The sequence below is a fragment of the Oenanthe melanoleuca genome, chromosome Z (genome assembly GCF_029582105.1).
Source record: "Oenanthe melanoleuca isolate GR-GAL-2019-014 chromosome Z, OMel1.0, whole genome shotgun sequence".
NCBI classification, from domain to species: domain Eukaryota; kingdom Metazoa; phylum Chordata; class Aves; order Passeriformes; family Muscicapidae; genus Oenanthe; species Oenanthe melanoleuca.
Window position 1 is genome coordinate 65,836,293 of NC_079362.1, and position 15,696 is coordinate 65,851,988.

At 42.3% G+C, this 15,696-nt stretch overlaps 1 protein-coding gene across 1 annotated transcript in view; it reads left to right on the plus strand.

The window, feature by feature from the left end:
- Positions 1 to 390: 390 nt before the first annotated feature.
- Positions 391 to 15,696, plus strand: part of ADAMTS12 (ADAM metallopeptidase with thrombospondin type 1 motif 12) — a 143,455-nt gene continuing 128,149 nt past the window's right edge. Inside the window, exons 1-2 of the mRNA XM_056514235.1 lie at positions 391 to 764; positions 5,409 to 5,770. Coding sequence (XP_056370210.1) covers positions 635 to 764; positions 5,409 to 5,770 — 492 coding nt within the window. The 5' untranslated portion in view covers positions 391 to 634. The remainder of the gene's footprint in view (positions 765 to 5,408; positions 5,771 to 15,696) is intronic.

Below are 15,696 nucleotides of genomic sequence, written 5' to 3' on the forward strand. Positions count from 1 at the left end.
TTTGATACTCAGTCACAGGCTGGACTCAATGACCGCTGAGGTCTTTTCCAACCTGACTCCTGATTCGGTGAGGCAGCGTGGAAACTGTGTTCTGGCTGCCGGGCCCCGAGGGGCCACGGGCTACGGGGGATTCAGCCGGGGAACCCTCGCCTTGCCCTGCTGCCGCCTCACAGAGCGGCGGGAATCGGGTCAACCTCCCGCGTGCTCCCACACCTCCTCCCGCGGCGGGGACCCTCTGCCAGGGCGTGTGCGGGGCTGCGAGGGGCTTGTCCCAGCCCGAGAGCAGCGAGGGGATGCCGGCCGTGCCGGGGGCCCTCCCGCGGGTGCCGGGCCGCACGCCTCGCTCCGGCCGCGCCGCAGGGCGGAGAGGGGCGGCAGCCCCCGTCGGCGGCCTCGCCTCTCCTCCCGCCCCGCCGGCCCGGCCCGGTTCGTCCCGCCGCGTTAACCCCGGCGGCTCTGAGGCGGGCGGGAGCTGCTCCCTCCCCACAGCCCTCCTTCCTCCGCCGGCAGAAACCAGACACCGGGCCGGCCCCGCGCAGCCCCCGTGCGAGCGGCGCTGTGTCCGGCGCGCCGGAGCGGCCCGGCCATGCCGCGGCCCCGATAGGCGCCCCGCTCGCAGCCGCCCGCCCGCACCATGCCATGTGTCCCGCGGAGCCGGGCCGCACGCATGCTCTCCCTCTGCCTCCTCGTCCTCCGCGCCCAAGCGCCCTGCCTGGGCAGGGCCCCGCCGGCCGGCAGCTCCCCGTTCCCCGACGGCGGGCAAGGTCAGTGGCGCCGGGCGGGACGGGACGGGACGGGACGGGAGCGGGTCCCGGCGGGGCAGCGCGGCTCCGGGGCGCTGCTGGGGCTGGGGGCGGCCAGCCGGGCCGGGCCGGGCCCCGGTGCTGCTCGGCCGCTCCGCACCCTCCGCTCCGCGCTCCGGCCGCGCCTTCCTGCGGCTCCTGGGCGGTCATCGAGTTTGGCTCTGTAGAGATGAAGGTATTGCTAAACCCTGCCTTTTGCAGATCTTCCCCGCTCAGAGGCAGCTCTCTAAATGCCAGAATCGTTTTGTGCTACTAAACCGAAGAAGTTTGCTGTCCTGATTATTTATTTATTTATAACCAAGCGACCGCTTCTGTACCGAAGCAGCAGGCGCTGCAGAAGGATTGATGTTAATCAGGGTTCAACACCCGCTGTGAGTTTCTCACATTTCGGTGAGGATGGTAAATTACAAGTCAGACTTCATCCGCAGGAGGGGTTTCTTTGAGGCTGCCCTCACAGTTGCGTTATGTTCTCCCTCTTTTGCTGTGGGGAGTGCAACTCAGGAATTTTATTTTTTATTTTAGTTTTTGCCTGTTTAAGAAAAATCGTGACTCCCAAGGGAAAAAAGTTATGGGTAGTTGGAAACCTCTGCCTGGTGGTAGAAGACCCAGAAGTATATGAGGAAATTCTGCTTCCTGGTGCAATCAACAGCTGTGGTGCTTTCAGGAGAGCTTGAACACAAATGAGAAAATCTTCTGTACCCCTCAGAGAGTGTGGAAAAGATAAGTGTTTAGATAAGGTGCCTGAAAATTGTTTCAGTAAGGTGCCTGAAAAGTGACTTTTCAAGTATCCTGAACTTGGTTCCAGTTGGATTCATTGAAAGTGGATGCTAGCAATAATTACATCCCTGTGACTCTACGTGGGACTGAACAGGGATGGTTGTGTTATTTAGCATATAGTGGCTATTTAATTGTCAGGCATTAGGAAATGAATGTAGAATTAGTTTAACTTTCTAGGCATGGAAAACAGTCTTTTCCAAGAGTTTGCAAATAGCATTGAGTTAAAATGCAGTTAAAAATGTGGCTATTTTTTTACAAAGGAGGGTTTCTTGCAGTGTGAAGTGTGAACTGAAGTTTGTATGTGATGCAGCTGAAGTGTTCTACTCTCTCTACATCCATTAGTGGGGCAGCTGGGACAGCTGGGGATGCCCTTGCTGAGTGCTGAAGGCCTCCTCTCTGCCATGGGGCTGTGGAGCTTGCTGTGTTTTGTGGGTATGATGCTTCCTCACAAGATGAGGCACACTGTTTCCTATCCCAGGGTTTGAAAAGAAGCCAGAGGGTCTGAGGGGCAGATGTACACAAACTACAAAGATGGAGATGAAACAATGGCAAATGATGATGTGTCACATTTTGAAGGAATTTTGTCAGGGAACATGTTATGTATTTAAAGTAAATTGTGGTTTTCCTGTCATGTGTGACAGATCATGTATGTTTTTCTCTTTATCCTAGTTTGTTCACTTTGTCTGCAGTCATTCTTAATAAGGCAATTCTCTGCCATATGTGGTGAATTTGAATCCACAGAGGAGCAGAACACAAGGGAGTGGTTTTGAGTATTATCAGATGTTTTCAATGATACAGAATTAGGAAGGTCTGCAGAAAAGATTTCTCTGACAACTTAAACAATACTTGGGCTCCTCAAACAAGTGTGAAGGGCCTGAACAGTTGCCTGTCCTGTGTGCCCAGAGGGTCTGAGCAGACACTGTGATTGCCGAGCAAGGTCCTGACTGCAATGTGTGCTGCTCATTGCTGTGCTTCAGTCTTGTTTGCAGCACCAGTGCAAGCCAGCATGCTCAGGCTGTAGTTCTGGAAAGATAAAACATTCTCTGGAGCTACACAGCCACCTTTCCTGGCCTGTAAATCCTGAGCAGTGCCCACTCACCTGGAGTGGAGACTATGCTGGGTGTCCAAAGGGCATGCTGTGACATGCCAGTGCCATAACTTGTCAGTGGCATTCATTCTCTCCATTCCCTTCACTGCTTGCTGCTGTGAAGTTTTGTGGGAACTTGTGGTTTTTTAATAGGAATTCATGTTACTATATGAAAATAGAGGCACTCAGTGTTGAAGGATGCAGCCCTTAATTTTGAGCCGTCTGGGTTGCATGTATTTTCTTCTTCTTCCTAGAAGAGCAGAAAAGGAGCACCAAAATTGTACCTCCTCTCTTTGTTTTACACTCTTCTCCAGAGAGTTTCCTCCAGGCAGAAACTATTCTATCTTGGACTTAGTGTGGAGCTCAGTAAATATTCCTCTTACAGTTAGGATTGCCTTTTACCCAGCAGTCTAGGCAATACTGTACTGATAATGGTTACTTGCAGAAATATTGTTACCTTATCATGTTAGACTTTTGTGTTGTAATCTTATTCCCTCTAGTGTTTTAAAGACTTTTTAATAATTCATTTCTGAACTTGTATTACCATACATTATTATTGCAGCACAAAGACCTCTCCAGTGACTAAAGAAGTATTTAGTGAGCAGCCAGAAGAAGTTAAATTTCTCTGCTTTGATAATCCAGTGCTTCAGCATTATTTTCCATCTTACTGATGCTAATGGTCTACTTTACCCTCTATACACTAAGTGCTGTAGTGATGAAGTAAAAAACTAAAAAAAATAATTTTAAATCCAAAACCACAAGTCTTTGGTCTTGCATGGAGTTCAGCAGTTAAGCCACAACAAATTAGGTTTAAGACATCAGGCAGAGCCAAAACGCACAGTGACAGCAAATGAGTAAGTTTTCCTTCAGGCATTTAATTTGATTATTTAATGAGTTGTGCTGAAAACCGTAGAAATGGGGGTCTGGTCTTGCAGCATTCTGTGTTAGTCTGACTTTGCTAGCACAATATGGGATGTGGGATTTCCCAGAAGTCTCACAATTTAACATCTGCAAATAAGCTGTATTGTTTCTTATCTCTTCTACCTGCCTTTTTTTGTTTTGTTTTGTTTTTTTGTTTGTTTTTCCTGCTTTACTCTGGAGTGTGAGGAGGGGGAGCCTTGGTTTAGCTTCAGCTGCTGAATTATCAGGCATCCAGGACCTTTTGCGCTGTCCAGAGGCTGTGCAAACTGCAGGCATGAAGGTTTGCACTGAGTTTCCAGTGTGTCAGTCCCCTTCTGTGGACAGAAGTAGATGTCTCTCAGAACCTGTGGTGGGCTTTAGTGTCCATGTTGTCAAGACCTGGCTCTATAAAACCTCACTGCTGTGGCTTGTCCTACAAAGGCTGCAAGTCACTGCAGGCTGGTGGGAAGGCTTGTATACAAAGAAATTTGTTGTGTAAGAGAATAAACTTGTTTCTGAAGTAAAGGTGCTGCTGAAACTAGTTCAGATTTCGGATGTAGTTGTGTATGTGCTGGGAGGCCAGGGGTTTGTGTGTTTTGTTTTCCTTTCCTTTCAATTGGAAGTGTTTCAGTGCACGTGTCTCAGGGGTCCATGGCCTGAGGAAACTCAAGCAGCCACGTCTTAAACTGCAGCTAATGAGGACAGCTGTGTTCCTTCCAGAAGGGGATGAATCCAGACAGCTGCCTGCTTAGGCAGGATTTTTTCTCTGTGACTTTGAAGGTAACAGGCAGTGGAGGGAGAAGTTCTTCTAAAAGGATTGCCTAACCAGACCTAGCCTGGAAGCAGCTGGGAACAGGCTAATTGCTTTTTTAAGCAGCTTAGTTAATGAATGAAGTGTAGTCACTTCATGTGTGTGTGGCTGGGACTTAGGGAATGAAGAGCAACTCTGGGTAAAGAGGAATTGGATTAATGTGTGTTGTTATAACTTCTTTTTAATTAAATATGTTCAGACTGTCATTTCTAGGCAGAATTCAAATATGCCAGCAGATCTGGCCTTTAGGGCATGAGTTCTTATGGATTGTGTTTTACATAGATTCGTGTTATTTGTGTGGGACTTTTGTGTTTCACAGCAATTAAAAAAAAAATTAGGTACAGGTGGTGTTTCTTCTGTATCTTCTTATGTATGCGTCCCCTGTTGTAGCAGGGGACAGCAGTGTCAATAAAGCTCTCCTCTCCTGGTAGATTCTGACAAGTGATAAGATTTTCAATCTTACCCTGCTTGGAACTTTTTATATAAAACAGCACGATTACTTCATTCTCTTCAAACTCTTCTGTGAAATTCCGAAGCTGCAGCTGCAGCAGCTGCTAAAGCTGATGCCACTGAGATGCTGTTACTGCAAATAATCAAGCTAATTTGTGTTCCCTTCACCTTTGTATGTTTGCAAGGTTCTATGTCCAACTTCAGGTGGTCAGTTTTTTGGATGTATGAAGATCACACTCCTTTATCAGAGTATCATGTGCTGGAGACCTAGGACATGGAGGCTTCCCAGTCCTTGTGGGATTGGGAAGAGGGGGTTTTGTGTGACAATCAGTCTTTTATATGAATGGTGACAAAATGCTTGAAAAGAAGAATGTTTAGCTTCTAAACTAAGTGTTACAATGGGAGAATAGAAAGCCCAAATGAGGAATGTGTTCCATGGTAGTCAGTGTACTGCCTGCCTTTGTGTCGATAGGATGTTGTCCTGAATTGCTCTCACTTTTGATTTTTCCTTTAAATTATGTGAGATCTGAACAGGCTAGCACTCACTCTGGTTTTGTTTCTTTCCCCCCTCTTCTCTCAGAGCAATTTGTGAAGACAGTGCCAGAATACCATGTGGTTCATCCAGCAAGAGTAGATGCAAGTGGGCATTTTCTTTCTTTTAATCTACACCATCACATCTCAAGCCCAAGGAAGAAGAGACATCTTGGAAAAAGTGAAAATGTGGTATATTACAAAATTAATCATGAGGAGAAGGATCTGTTTTTTAACTTGACTGTCCACATGGGATTTCTTTCCCGTAACTATGTAGTAGAAAGGAGACGTGGCAACCACACCAGAGCGAAGATTTCGACTCACTCTGGAGTTCCTTGCCACTTCCTTGGCACAGTGTGGCAGCCCGGCTCCGGCAGTGGGACAGCAGCCATCAGCACTTGCAGTGGCCTGGTAAGTGGTGTGACCTTTTCTGGGGTTCTGGGCTATTTCTGGTGTCATTAGAGCTGAGCTGGTTTCTGCTAAGAAACTGGATGAGCCAGTCTGATACCTTACTAACTTGGAAAGAGGGTTTAATTCTATGGATATTGTTTGGATTTTTGAAGAATCAGAAAGTCAAAAGGTGATGCTGAGGCCCATTGGCATTTATTTTTAGCTAGTTTTTTTTTGTTTGTTTATTTTTTGTGATCTGGACTGAAGTTTTCTATCAGTCATGCAGCATGAAGCCATCCAAATATCGAGTCATTGTTTTGATTCCATTAGTAGTTGGATTGCCTTACCAATGCATCTGGATATGAGCTTCTGTTCTCTTCCTCTAAGAGGAATGTAGCTCAAGTACACTGAAACTGCTCTGTGAATCACACCAATGGATGGTAGGTTGGGAAAACGCAGTCATTTCCTTATGAACTGCACTGCAGCTTCAGATATAAGTAATAGGTTAGATGCAACCTTAGCCAAAGCTTTGAATTCAAGTGTTAGCCACTGCTAGGTGGCTGCATCTCTCATGTCAAAGAGAACTTCTAAGACTGAAGCTTGAAGTCGAACATTTCTCAGTATCCTGTGGTTCACACAGAGACAAGGACATGGAAGCCTTTTTTCTCCATGCTTTGTTTTTTTTTAATCACAGCCGTAGCTTAGGTTTCTGATTGTGCTAGAGCATGAGGCTGAGGATGCCTTTCTGGAGGGGAAGAAGAAGCAAACTGCCTGAGTATGAAGGGGGATTTAGGGAGATGTGTAAACGGGCACACGTGATTTGTGAGAGGCAGAACCCAAAGGGTTTGTGCAGTGTGCAGGCAGAGGTGATGATGAAAGCTGTTCAGCGTGCGTGTGCTCTCATGCCTTGTCCTGGAGTGGTGCATGACAGTGTTTGAGAGCTCGTGAAGCAGGGGACTTTTGGCAGCACATCTCAAGTCTGGGGACTGAGGCTTCACTTCTGAGCCTGAACACCAGTGCAAGTAAAGCATGAAGTGTAACCTTTCCCTGCTAACCTGTCAGTATCAAAGTGTGTTCCTTGCTGCTGAGCTGTATGAAGGTTTCAGAAATTATGGAAAGTTGTCTGGCAGTGTGTGAGAAACAGCATGAAGACAGCACTGGTATAGAAATAGGAAACTCTGGAGTTTACAGAGGTGCTGATAACACATTTGGCATGTTTCCTGGAGAAACAAACCATTGCTTGAGGCCAGAAATTTCAGTCCCACAGGTATGACGATGAGGGGTTTTATTTTCTAAGTTACATTTCCAGTGGGGACCGACTTATCAAAGTTTCCCCAAAACATGTTTTGGCATCGAGAGTCAGTAAGTAAAAGGAGATACCATGAGACAAGTAGTTCCTTTGGTTGTTTTGTTTTGTGCTTTACCAGAATACCTTTGCTATTTTTCATTAGGATGAGAGCTTGAAAATGAGGTGCTAGATCTTCATTATGTCTTTGCAAGTATTTGGTCTGCAACACAAACTACAAAAAAACTCAATTTGCATTTTAAATCCAGCTTGTTAATATCCTTTAAAGTTACCCTTACATTTGTTTTACAAACTTTTTGACTTTTATTTTCACTTGAAAGTGTTTTTCAAAACACTTATATCAGAAAAATCACTGCTGTGATTTGTGCTCCTGTTCTGCTCAAAAGTGAAACTTTGAAAGTATATAATCATAAATTAATTCAGGTTGAATAAATGAGTTTTGCCTCTGGATAAAAACATGATGGTTTTGATGTGGTGATTTTTGAAGTCCAGAAGTTGCTGCTCTGGGGAGGTTGCAGTAAGAGTTGGGTCTGTGTCTTGATTCCCCCGTGTGCCACAAGCTGGGGAAAGGTGATTTAGCTTGCCTTTTCCCTGAAAGTTTTCCAAAAGATCTAGTGTCATATGAAAACATCTCTTTATGAATAATTTTGACAGCTATGAGAAATGAAATCTGATTTTCATAATAAAAACCTAACATTTCTGGAACTTTTTTTGAGTATGGTTTCTCCATATTTCTGAGCTCTAATGATGATTTATTTTCATGCTGGTGATCCCCAATTTTTTGCTCTTCAATCTTAAATCTATTCCTGTGTTTTTTTTTTTCTTTCTGGGATGAGTTGTGTTTTCCTATTGAAAATATTTTTTTTTCTGTTTACTCTAGTGAAGGTGGGGAGGAGAACTGAGAATAAGTAAACACAATGGAATTAGAGAAACTAACTTTAGATACTAAAGTAACCTATGGCATGAGAAGTGGATAGCTTGTTTACTGTCATAAAACTGTCCTGATATGTTCAAGCCTCATAACCCAATAGCTGATGAAAACCAGTGTCTTAGCTTTGAAATACTGGAGCAGGAATGTTAGTGATGCTCCTTCCCTGATGCTGTTTTGACTTGACACTTCAGGTTCATCATCAAATGAAAGCCTACTGTGCTTTGGTTGCTGAGGCATTTTTAAATAAGCTCAGTGAAGCACCAGTTTACCATCGTAATGAATGACAGGAAACTTTGTGATCCCTAAGCTTCAAATTTTTGGCTTTCTCAGTCATTGGAGCTCGTAAAAAAATGTAATACTGGAAAATACTGATTTGATTAAATAAATATGTTTTATGGAATGTTCTTTTGGTTGTCATTTTTACTGTCAAATGGTTGCATTATTATTTTGTAATTTTGCCGAATGAATTGCTTGAGAATATGTCCACCCCTATTTTACAAATGGTGCCTTGAACTGGAGCAAAATAAAATCTGAAAGATGCCTGTGGGAAGGGAATCCTGGTTCTAGTCTTCTTTCTGGTGTGACTTCTCATTTCAAGTCTGTTTGGTTTGTGTTTGAACAGTTTCTTAATTTCCAGGACAATGGTGGTGCATAAGAATCAAACAAAGATGTGTGCTCTAGGTTTGTGTTTATCATAAAAATCACTCACATACCGCACTAAAAACATTGAAAGTCTAGAAATGTATTTTCATCTCCCGTTCATTTTCAGTTTGAAGTATATTCCTCCTTCCCTTGGCATTACACAGGCATTGCTGATGTATTTTTTGTGTTACCAAAATGGCCTGCAAAGGAAATAACAGTGATACATGTGAGATGTAAGAATGGGTGGCACAGTCATTGTGTGACATTGTTCTTTTTTTAAAAAAAGTGTGTGTCTGTTTTCAGAAGTATACATGGAAAAACAAATGATTCATAAAGGGATTTGGTCAGAGTTGGACAGGAGGATACAGAGAATAATTAGAAGAGATCTGAAGGAAATAAGATGTAATTTCCAAGTACATTTTTTTTCCTTACAGCTTGTGAAATCTTGGTTTCCCTTTCATGCTAAATGGACCATGACCTTCTTAGTAGGTTGAAGAACATGATGCTGTAATCTCTGTCTCTTCCTCTCTGGCTCAGTTGTTCAGTAAAGACTTTTGCGCTTCTGAGCATTTTTGAATAATGCATGAGTTAACATGGGAAGAGTGGGACAGACCTTGCTGCTTATTTTGGGTCACACTTGGATGAGGGAATCCCGAGGGGAAGTCACTACTAGAACACAAGAAGCACCAAACTGTGGCACTTGGAAAGTGAGCAGACATGAAATCACTTAGATACAGGAAAATTTCCAAGATTAAGTAAATGGAGAAAACGGTTCATTTTTGTATCTTTGAGTGAAAATGATGTTTGGATTGGCTGTCTTGGCAGACTATTTAGGGCACTCTTTTAATAATGCTTCGAGTTTTCCCAGTGCCTTTCCACAGAAGATTACAATGAACTTTCCCAATACCAGTGCCTTAATTGTCAGTTGTGTGCTAGTCCTGTGAATCCCTTGTGTTGGAGCAGTGGTGTCAGCTTGTCCTCTCAGTAGGGCTGGGAGCAAGCAAAGCCCAATGAAGTTGAATAAATATCCTAGGTTTATATGCACCGAATCCTATAAAGCTGGGAAGTGAGTTTTCCTCTCATAGTCTATCCTCTTCATTAGGAACAAGGCCCTCTTTTATCCCTCAGTAACACAGACATTGTTTATAGTATTTTTAGATGACAGGGCATCATTAAGGCTTTGTTTCCTTGACACTTGTTTACAGAGCAGAGCTGTCAATCAACAGTTGCTTCAGGGGATGCATTTGTCTTCAAAGGCAGTGCAAACATTAGCATGGAAAGGGGAGGAGAGTGGGAGGACATGAGTATGGAAATCTGTGCACGTGGATCTGGTGAGGTCCTGGCCATACAGAGCCTGTGGACAGATTCTGCTTTGGCTGTCTCCATCCAGTCGAGGTTTGCCTCTGTCCTGGTGGGCATCACTGTTTTTCAGAAGTGCTGGGTGCCTTTGAAAAGATTTTTGAAAAGTTTCCCCTACCTCCGTTCTCTCTGTGCTGAGCCACAGTCAGGGCAGCCCTTTGTGGACCTTTAATTGGTGGCTCTGTGACTGTGCAGCAGCTGGTAGGAGATGCTCCAAGTGGGACCTCTCTGGGCACATCTTTGTCTATCCTGACACCTCTGACAAACTTGTCACTGAGGTGGAATGGTGACTGAATTCTGCTTGAATGTAACTTCTCTTTATTGCAGGGTATCGTGAAGCCCAGAATGAGCTCCTGTTCTCATACAGTCCCACCTGTCTCCTCAGTGGGGCATAAAATCTACCAGTAGCATTTTACCTTTTGCAGACTTGCATCAGTTTGGGGGAATTTGGCATGATCTCTGTTTTCCTGCTACATGCCAATAAGCTTTCCTAGTTAGTGTGAGATTCCTTTTTTATGTTGACCCACATGTTTCTGTCTCGTGATCTGTCTCAAGTTGAGCAGTTCTGTGCAGGTATCATAACATTTTAGTGATAGTGGGCCCTATGACAATGGTCTAATGCTGCTGTTTAGACTTTCCTATAGATACAGAAAACATCCTTCAATGTGTTGGACTTGGTGTTTTCTATAGATGAGGTTTTAGAATAAAAGAATCTTTAACAGTTTTATAATATTTGTTCTAAAGTAATAGAAGAATAAAATGTCTTGCTAAGCTTATAATATGTATTTTTATCTGCATCTGTATGTCCCAGCAATTGAGCTTGGTTACTGACCATTTGTTGTTAAAGGTAGTTACTAGAATTTAACAAAGCTAAAGTACTACACAATTAATTCCTCAAGCCCAGAAAAATATGTGTCTTTTTATTCCCTTGTAGTACACATGCAGCTAGTGGAATTGTTCCTCTTCCAATGGAAGTGTCTTTTGATTATTAAATGTAGCAATGTGGCAGTGAGAAAGGCAGTTAAGGAAATGGGACATGTAATGTTTTATTCACTTCAACTTTTGACCATCTGAAACTGGATTCAACACTGATCCCTGACCTGTGGCTGGACACTCCCAGAACACATTTGGGCACATGTGCTGTTTAGGTGGCTGTTTTAATTTTAAGAGTTGAATTAGAATGTACTCCTGTAGTGCGTCCTGAGATACTTGAATTCCATTCTGTGAACAAGGCTTCTGGGAGACAAAACCAGAATCTCTTCAGGAGTCTCCTTTTCTCATCTGTCCTTTCTTCCTCTAGGACAAGGCTCTTGCTTCCTTCTTTGTCTTTCCCTAAGGGATGGTAGTGGTGGGTCCTGCTTGTGTTTGGAAGTATGGCCATATCTGCCTGTCTGCCAGTTGTGTCTTCTTACTTAGGTGTCAGTGATACCAGTGACATGACTGGAGCCTCTCTTGGTTTGTCTGTCAATAATTTGGTGGAACCAAAATGTAGGAATACGGTGTTTGGAGAGTGGTAGGAATGAAGTTGAGCTGCCAGCCTTTTCCTCAGGGATGGGAATGCTCCATGGCTGGATGCCATGGAGTTTCCACAGTCTGATTATTGCAATTTGACTTGTTCTGGCAGTCCTAAAAAACGAAAGACCTGCCAACTAACCTGGTTGTGTAGCTGCTGTACATCTCTTCTCACATGCAGTAGGATGGAAAATACTGCAAGTAGAAGAATACACACTTAAAGTAAATGCAGTTTTTTGCTATGCACCTGTTTTTTGTCATGCTTGGTTTGCCTTGTTTCTCCATTATAATAATAAATATCTGGGTATTCTCCTTGACTGACTAATGTTATGCTTGCATTACGTGGTTGCCTTGCATAGTTCTGTTTTTCTTTTTGAAGATGATCCACAGGCAAGGTGTATGGTGGTCTGTGGTGGTCTACCCCCATCCCCCAATAGATTGATCATTCAAACTTTCATTAGTATTTGCTGCAGTACTTCAACATCCATCCCTTTTCTTTGTCTTTGAGCTTCAACTATCCATCTGCCAGCTCCCTTCCCCCAGTCTTTTGTCTGCAAAAATACTCTAATTGACAGGTCAAATGAATCTCATCAGTGATCTCAGTACATGAGAATCTGGCTGTGTTTGTGGCTCCTGCTTTTGGCCTTGTCACCTTTAAGCAATATGAAGTTGTTAGACCAGAACTGACTGGAGATTTTATAACATTGTGGTTACATTTCAGTGGAGGAGTCATTGATGGGGTAGGTTAAAATGAGGGTTAGTCTTTATGAGCTGTTTTGAATGGAGTACTCAGATTTAGAATGCTCCTTTAAGATAATGATTTTTTTGAGAACACGAAAGAATGACTCTTACAAGGTAGTTTTAAGGAATATTAATCTCTTGTTCAAGTATGTATCTATATATTTGATAATTATATAGGTATAATGTTCATATGCAGAGCTGTCAATCATATTCCCAGTTTCCACGAGTCTTCAATAAGTCCATGAGTAATCAATCTACTATGTCATGATTTCATTACTTTGATGTTTTTATAATAAAAAGTTTATGTTTACTGAGGGAGACCTGTGAGATTGTGACTTCAGGTTCAGGATGCAGAAGTGAAAAACATGCATAACATCTATTTTGCTTTGATTCTTAAAAATGTAAATGCTCCCCCGGGAGCAGACAGCTTCATGGCCAAGGGGGGCAGGGTGAGAATTCAGTCAAAACACCAACCCAGGACAGGTTTGTAAAATGGTCTGTTCTTTAGTTCTTCTGGTGTCTTTTATTATATTTGGAAGTTTTTAGCTCCTCCTCTGGAAGAGAAGGGCCAATGTCAAAAACATTAAGTCCTTAAGAGTTTTGCAGGTAAAAGTGAGCACTTTTGATCAGTGAAATGATGGATGTGCACACTCAGCTTGGCCAGTGGCTCAGCACAGCTGTAAGTTGTTACAGAGTGAGGTGTGGTGCTACCCATGTCCCTGCTGATGGTGTGGAGCACTGAGAGTTCAGGAGAGATTGGAGGAAATTGCCTTGACTGGGAAGTTGGAGCACGTGTGAGAAGCAAATCTGTGGGAGAACAAGACTTTGACAATTCTGCTGTTCATAGCATTTTTTTTACTCCGTTTTCATGATGGCCTCTTCAATTCTCTTTGTCTTTTGTCTGTCAGAATAGAGTAGCTGCAGTCTCTGCTCAGTGTCAGCATCAGAACTTGGTTATATTTACACAAACATCAGACACACACACAAATCTGTATACCTACATGCAGCTCTGTCACTGCAGAAAAGCTTCACTGCAGCTAAAGCTCTTGGGTTCAGATCTGTTTGGTGTGCTGAGAAGTCTTTCCTGTTGTATGTATTGTTTGTTACTAACCTATGGCCAAATAAATTGTTCTGGTTTTTTTTTTTTTTTTTTTCTTTTTTCAAGAATCTGGTAATTAACAGTGGACTTACCCAACTAATTTGTTAATTGCAACAGAATTTAAGTATTTAGTGATTTAGTCTGGGATATTTAGGTGATTTATATACACACTGGCTCCAGGTGTGCCCTGGAGAAGGACAAGCATTAAAAATGAGTAAGTGGTCATTAAAAGCTTGTGGTCTTGGTTGAACAGTGGCTGTGTTTAAACTCATTCATAGTGTGTTCCAGTATTCGTGGCAAACAGTAAATCCCTAATAAAGCTTGTTGATGCATGGGAAGAGTAGATCTAAATTCATTCTGGTTGGAACTCATGGTAAAGACTCACACAGACGCAACTTTGGGTTTGAAGATTTCTTTTTTAAAATTTCACTCCTCCCTCCCACCCACTTTTGAAATGTATGTATTTGAAACAAAGACAATATTAAATGATCAGTCCAAACTTGAATATTTGCTAATTTTTATGCTGTCTTAATTCTGTCTTTTTCCTTATCTAGAACAGTCATGGACCAAATCTGGTCAAAGCCATAAAAATGGAGACTGTGGATAGGGTGTGTGTCTATTTTATCCAGCACCCTCTGTCCAGCAATGACTAGGTAAATATCTGGGTATGGGTAAGAACATGGCAGTTGAACATCTCCCATTTGGTCATCCACGCTTCTGTTTTCAATTCAAATCAAATTTTTGGAGGAAAACCCATTGACAAGTTAGTATTTCACATATTATCTGGCATCTCTTTATTCAGTGTTAGAAATATTAATCTTTATATATAAATTATAACACTTAGAAGTTGATTTAGATGTATCTTCATTTGTTTTTCACTAGCTTTTTCTATCAGTTTCATTTGATGCTTCCTGGAATTGTTGTCATGGAGGACACAGTGAACAGTCAAATACTGAGCATAGTGTTTAAGATGATTTACTCAGTGACATAGTGTATTCTTAATTATTTTTTTTTGTTTCTTGGTAATTCCAAACGATTGACAGCTTTGTTTGACAGCTCTTAGGATTAGTTGATTATATAGTTCCAATTTTTTTCCTTATGAAAACAGCAGCTCAGGTTCTTTCCGCACAGTAGCAGGTAGATCAGAGTCCATATGCTGTCTTTCCCCCTTCACTGTTCAATGCTGTATCATTTTTCATTCATCTCTTAATTATCTTTTTTTTCTTTCTTGTCCAGCTGCTTACTCTCTGGAGTTTTCTGACATTCATTAGTTGTCCTTGTCCTTACTCTCTTTAATAATAGCTTCTTAGAGTTCTCTAGTATCCTGTATAACAGATTATAAACTAATTTTTAAACCAGATGTTAAAACAAGGAAATTCTCCATAGCCAAGAAGCATCATTATTAATAAAAAAATCCAAAAGCATTAAGTTGCTTTTCCAAATGAATTAATATAAAATTGCTGAATTTCTAACTGTGAGATCTAATCTGTCATTTCAATTGACTCTGTAGAAGATGGGTAAATTTGTCGAAATGAGATATCTTGAATAGCAGGGAAGTAAATGGATAATATGAGCAAGTGGTGGAGAAGAAATCCAGCAAAGTGATGAGAAAGTAGCCTTTAACTCAAGACATCCCAGTCTGGAAGGTTTCCAGAACATCTGGAAGTCAGTGATTATGTCTTTTTATCTTTGCTCTGTTCTTGCAGCCTTTCTATAAAAACCTGCTCATGGGTGCTGGTGAAGGCTACTGAGTTTGAAGGAACTTTAATCCAGTCTGTGTTCTTATGGCACAGGGTATATGGCAAGTTTTCACCAAGCCCAAGTATTTTTGCTTTATCTGTTTGTTGATATAGATGTCTTCTCCTGAAAGTGTTGTGTGGCGTGGAAAACATGAATTGGTTGTTGTTGCTCCTGTGAGGCATAAGAAATTCTTTTATACAGATTCTTTCTGGCTTTATTTTCTGTATGGAGTCTGGATGTCCTTTGTTGGATCTTTGTACTCAAAGAGCCTCAGTAGATCTTGATGTTCATTAAACTGTTTTTGCCGTATCTATAGACAATGCCAAAGTGTTTGAACTGCATTGCCTCATATTTTACAACAGCTGTTGTCTTTTCCTAAATAACTTATAATCAAAAGGAGAAACTGTATTTCTTATTACATCATGTCAGTTCAGAGTGGCTGAATATTTGCTGATATTTTTTGATGTATCTTTATATAATGTACTTAAATCACAGCTGGTGGCAGATGTTTGTCAAAAAATAACAGGTGTGCTATAATCCTTTTTTCATCACAAAGCCCTGCATAAGCTACTGCTGCTTCTTGGAAGCAGGACCTCAGTCCCAGCTGTCAGAAAAAA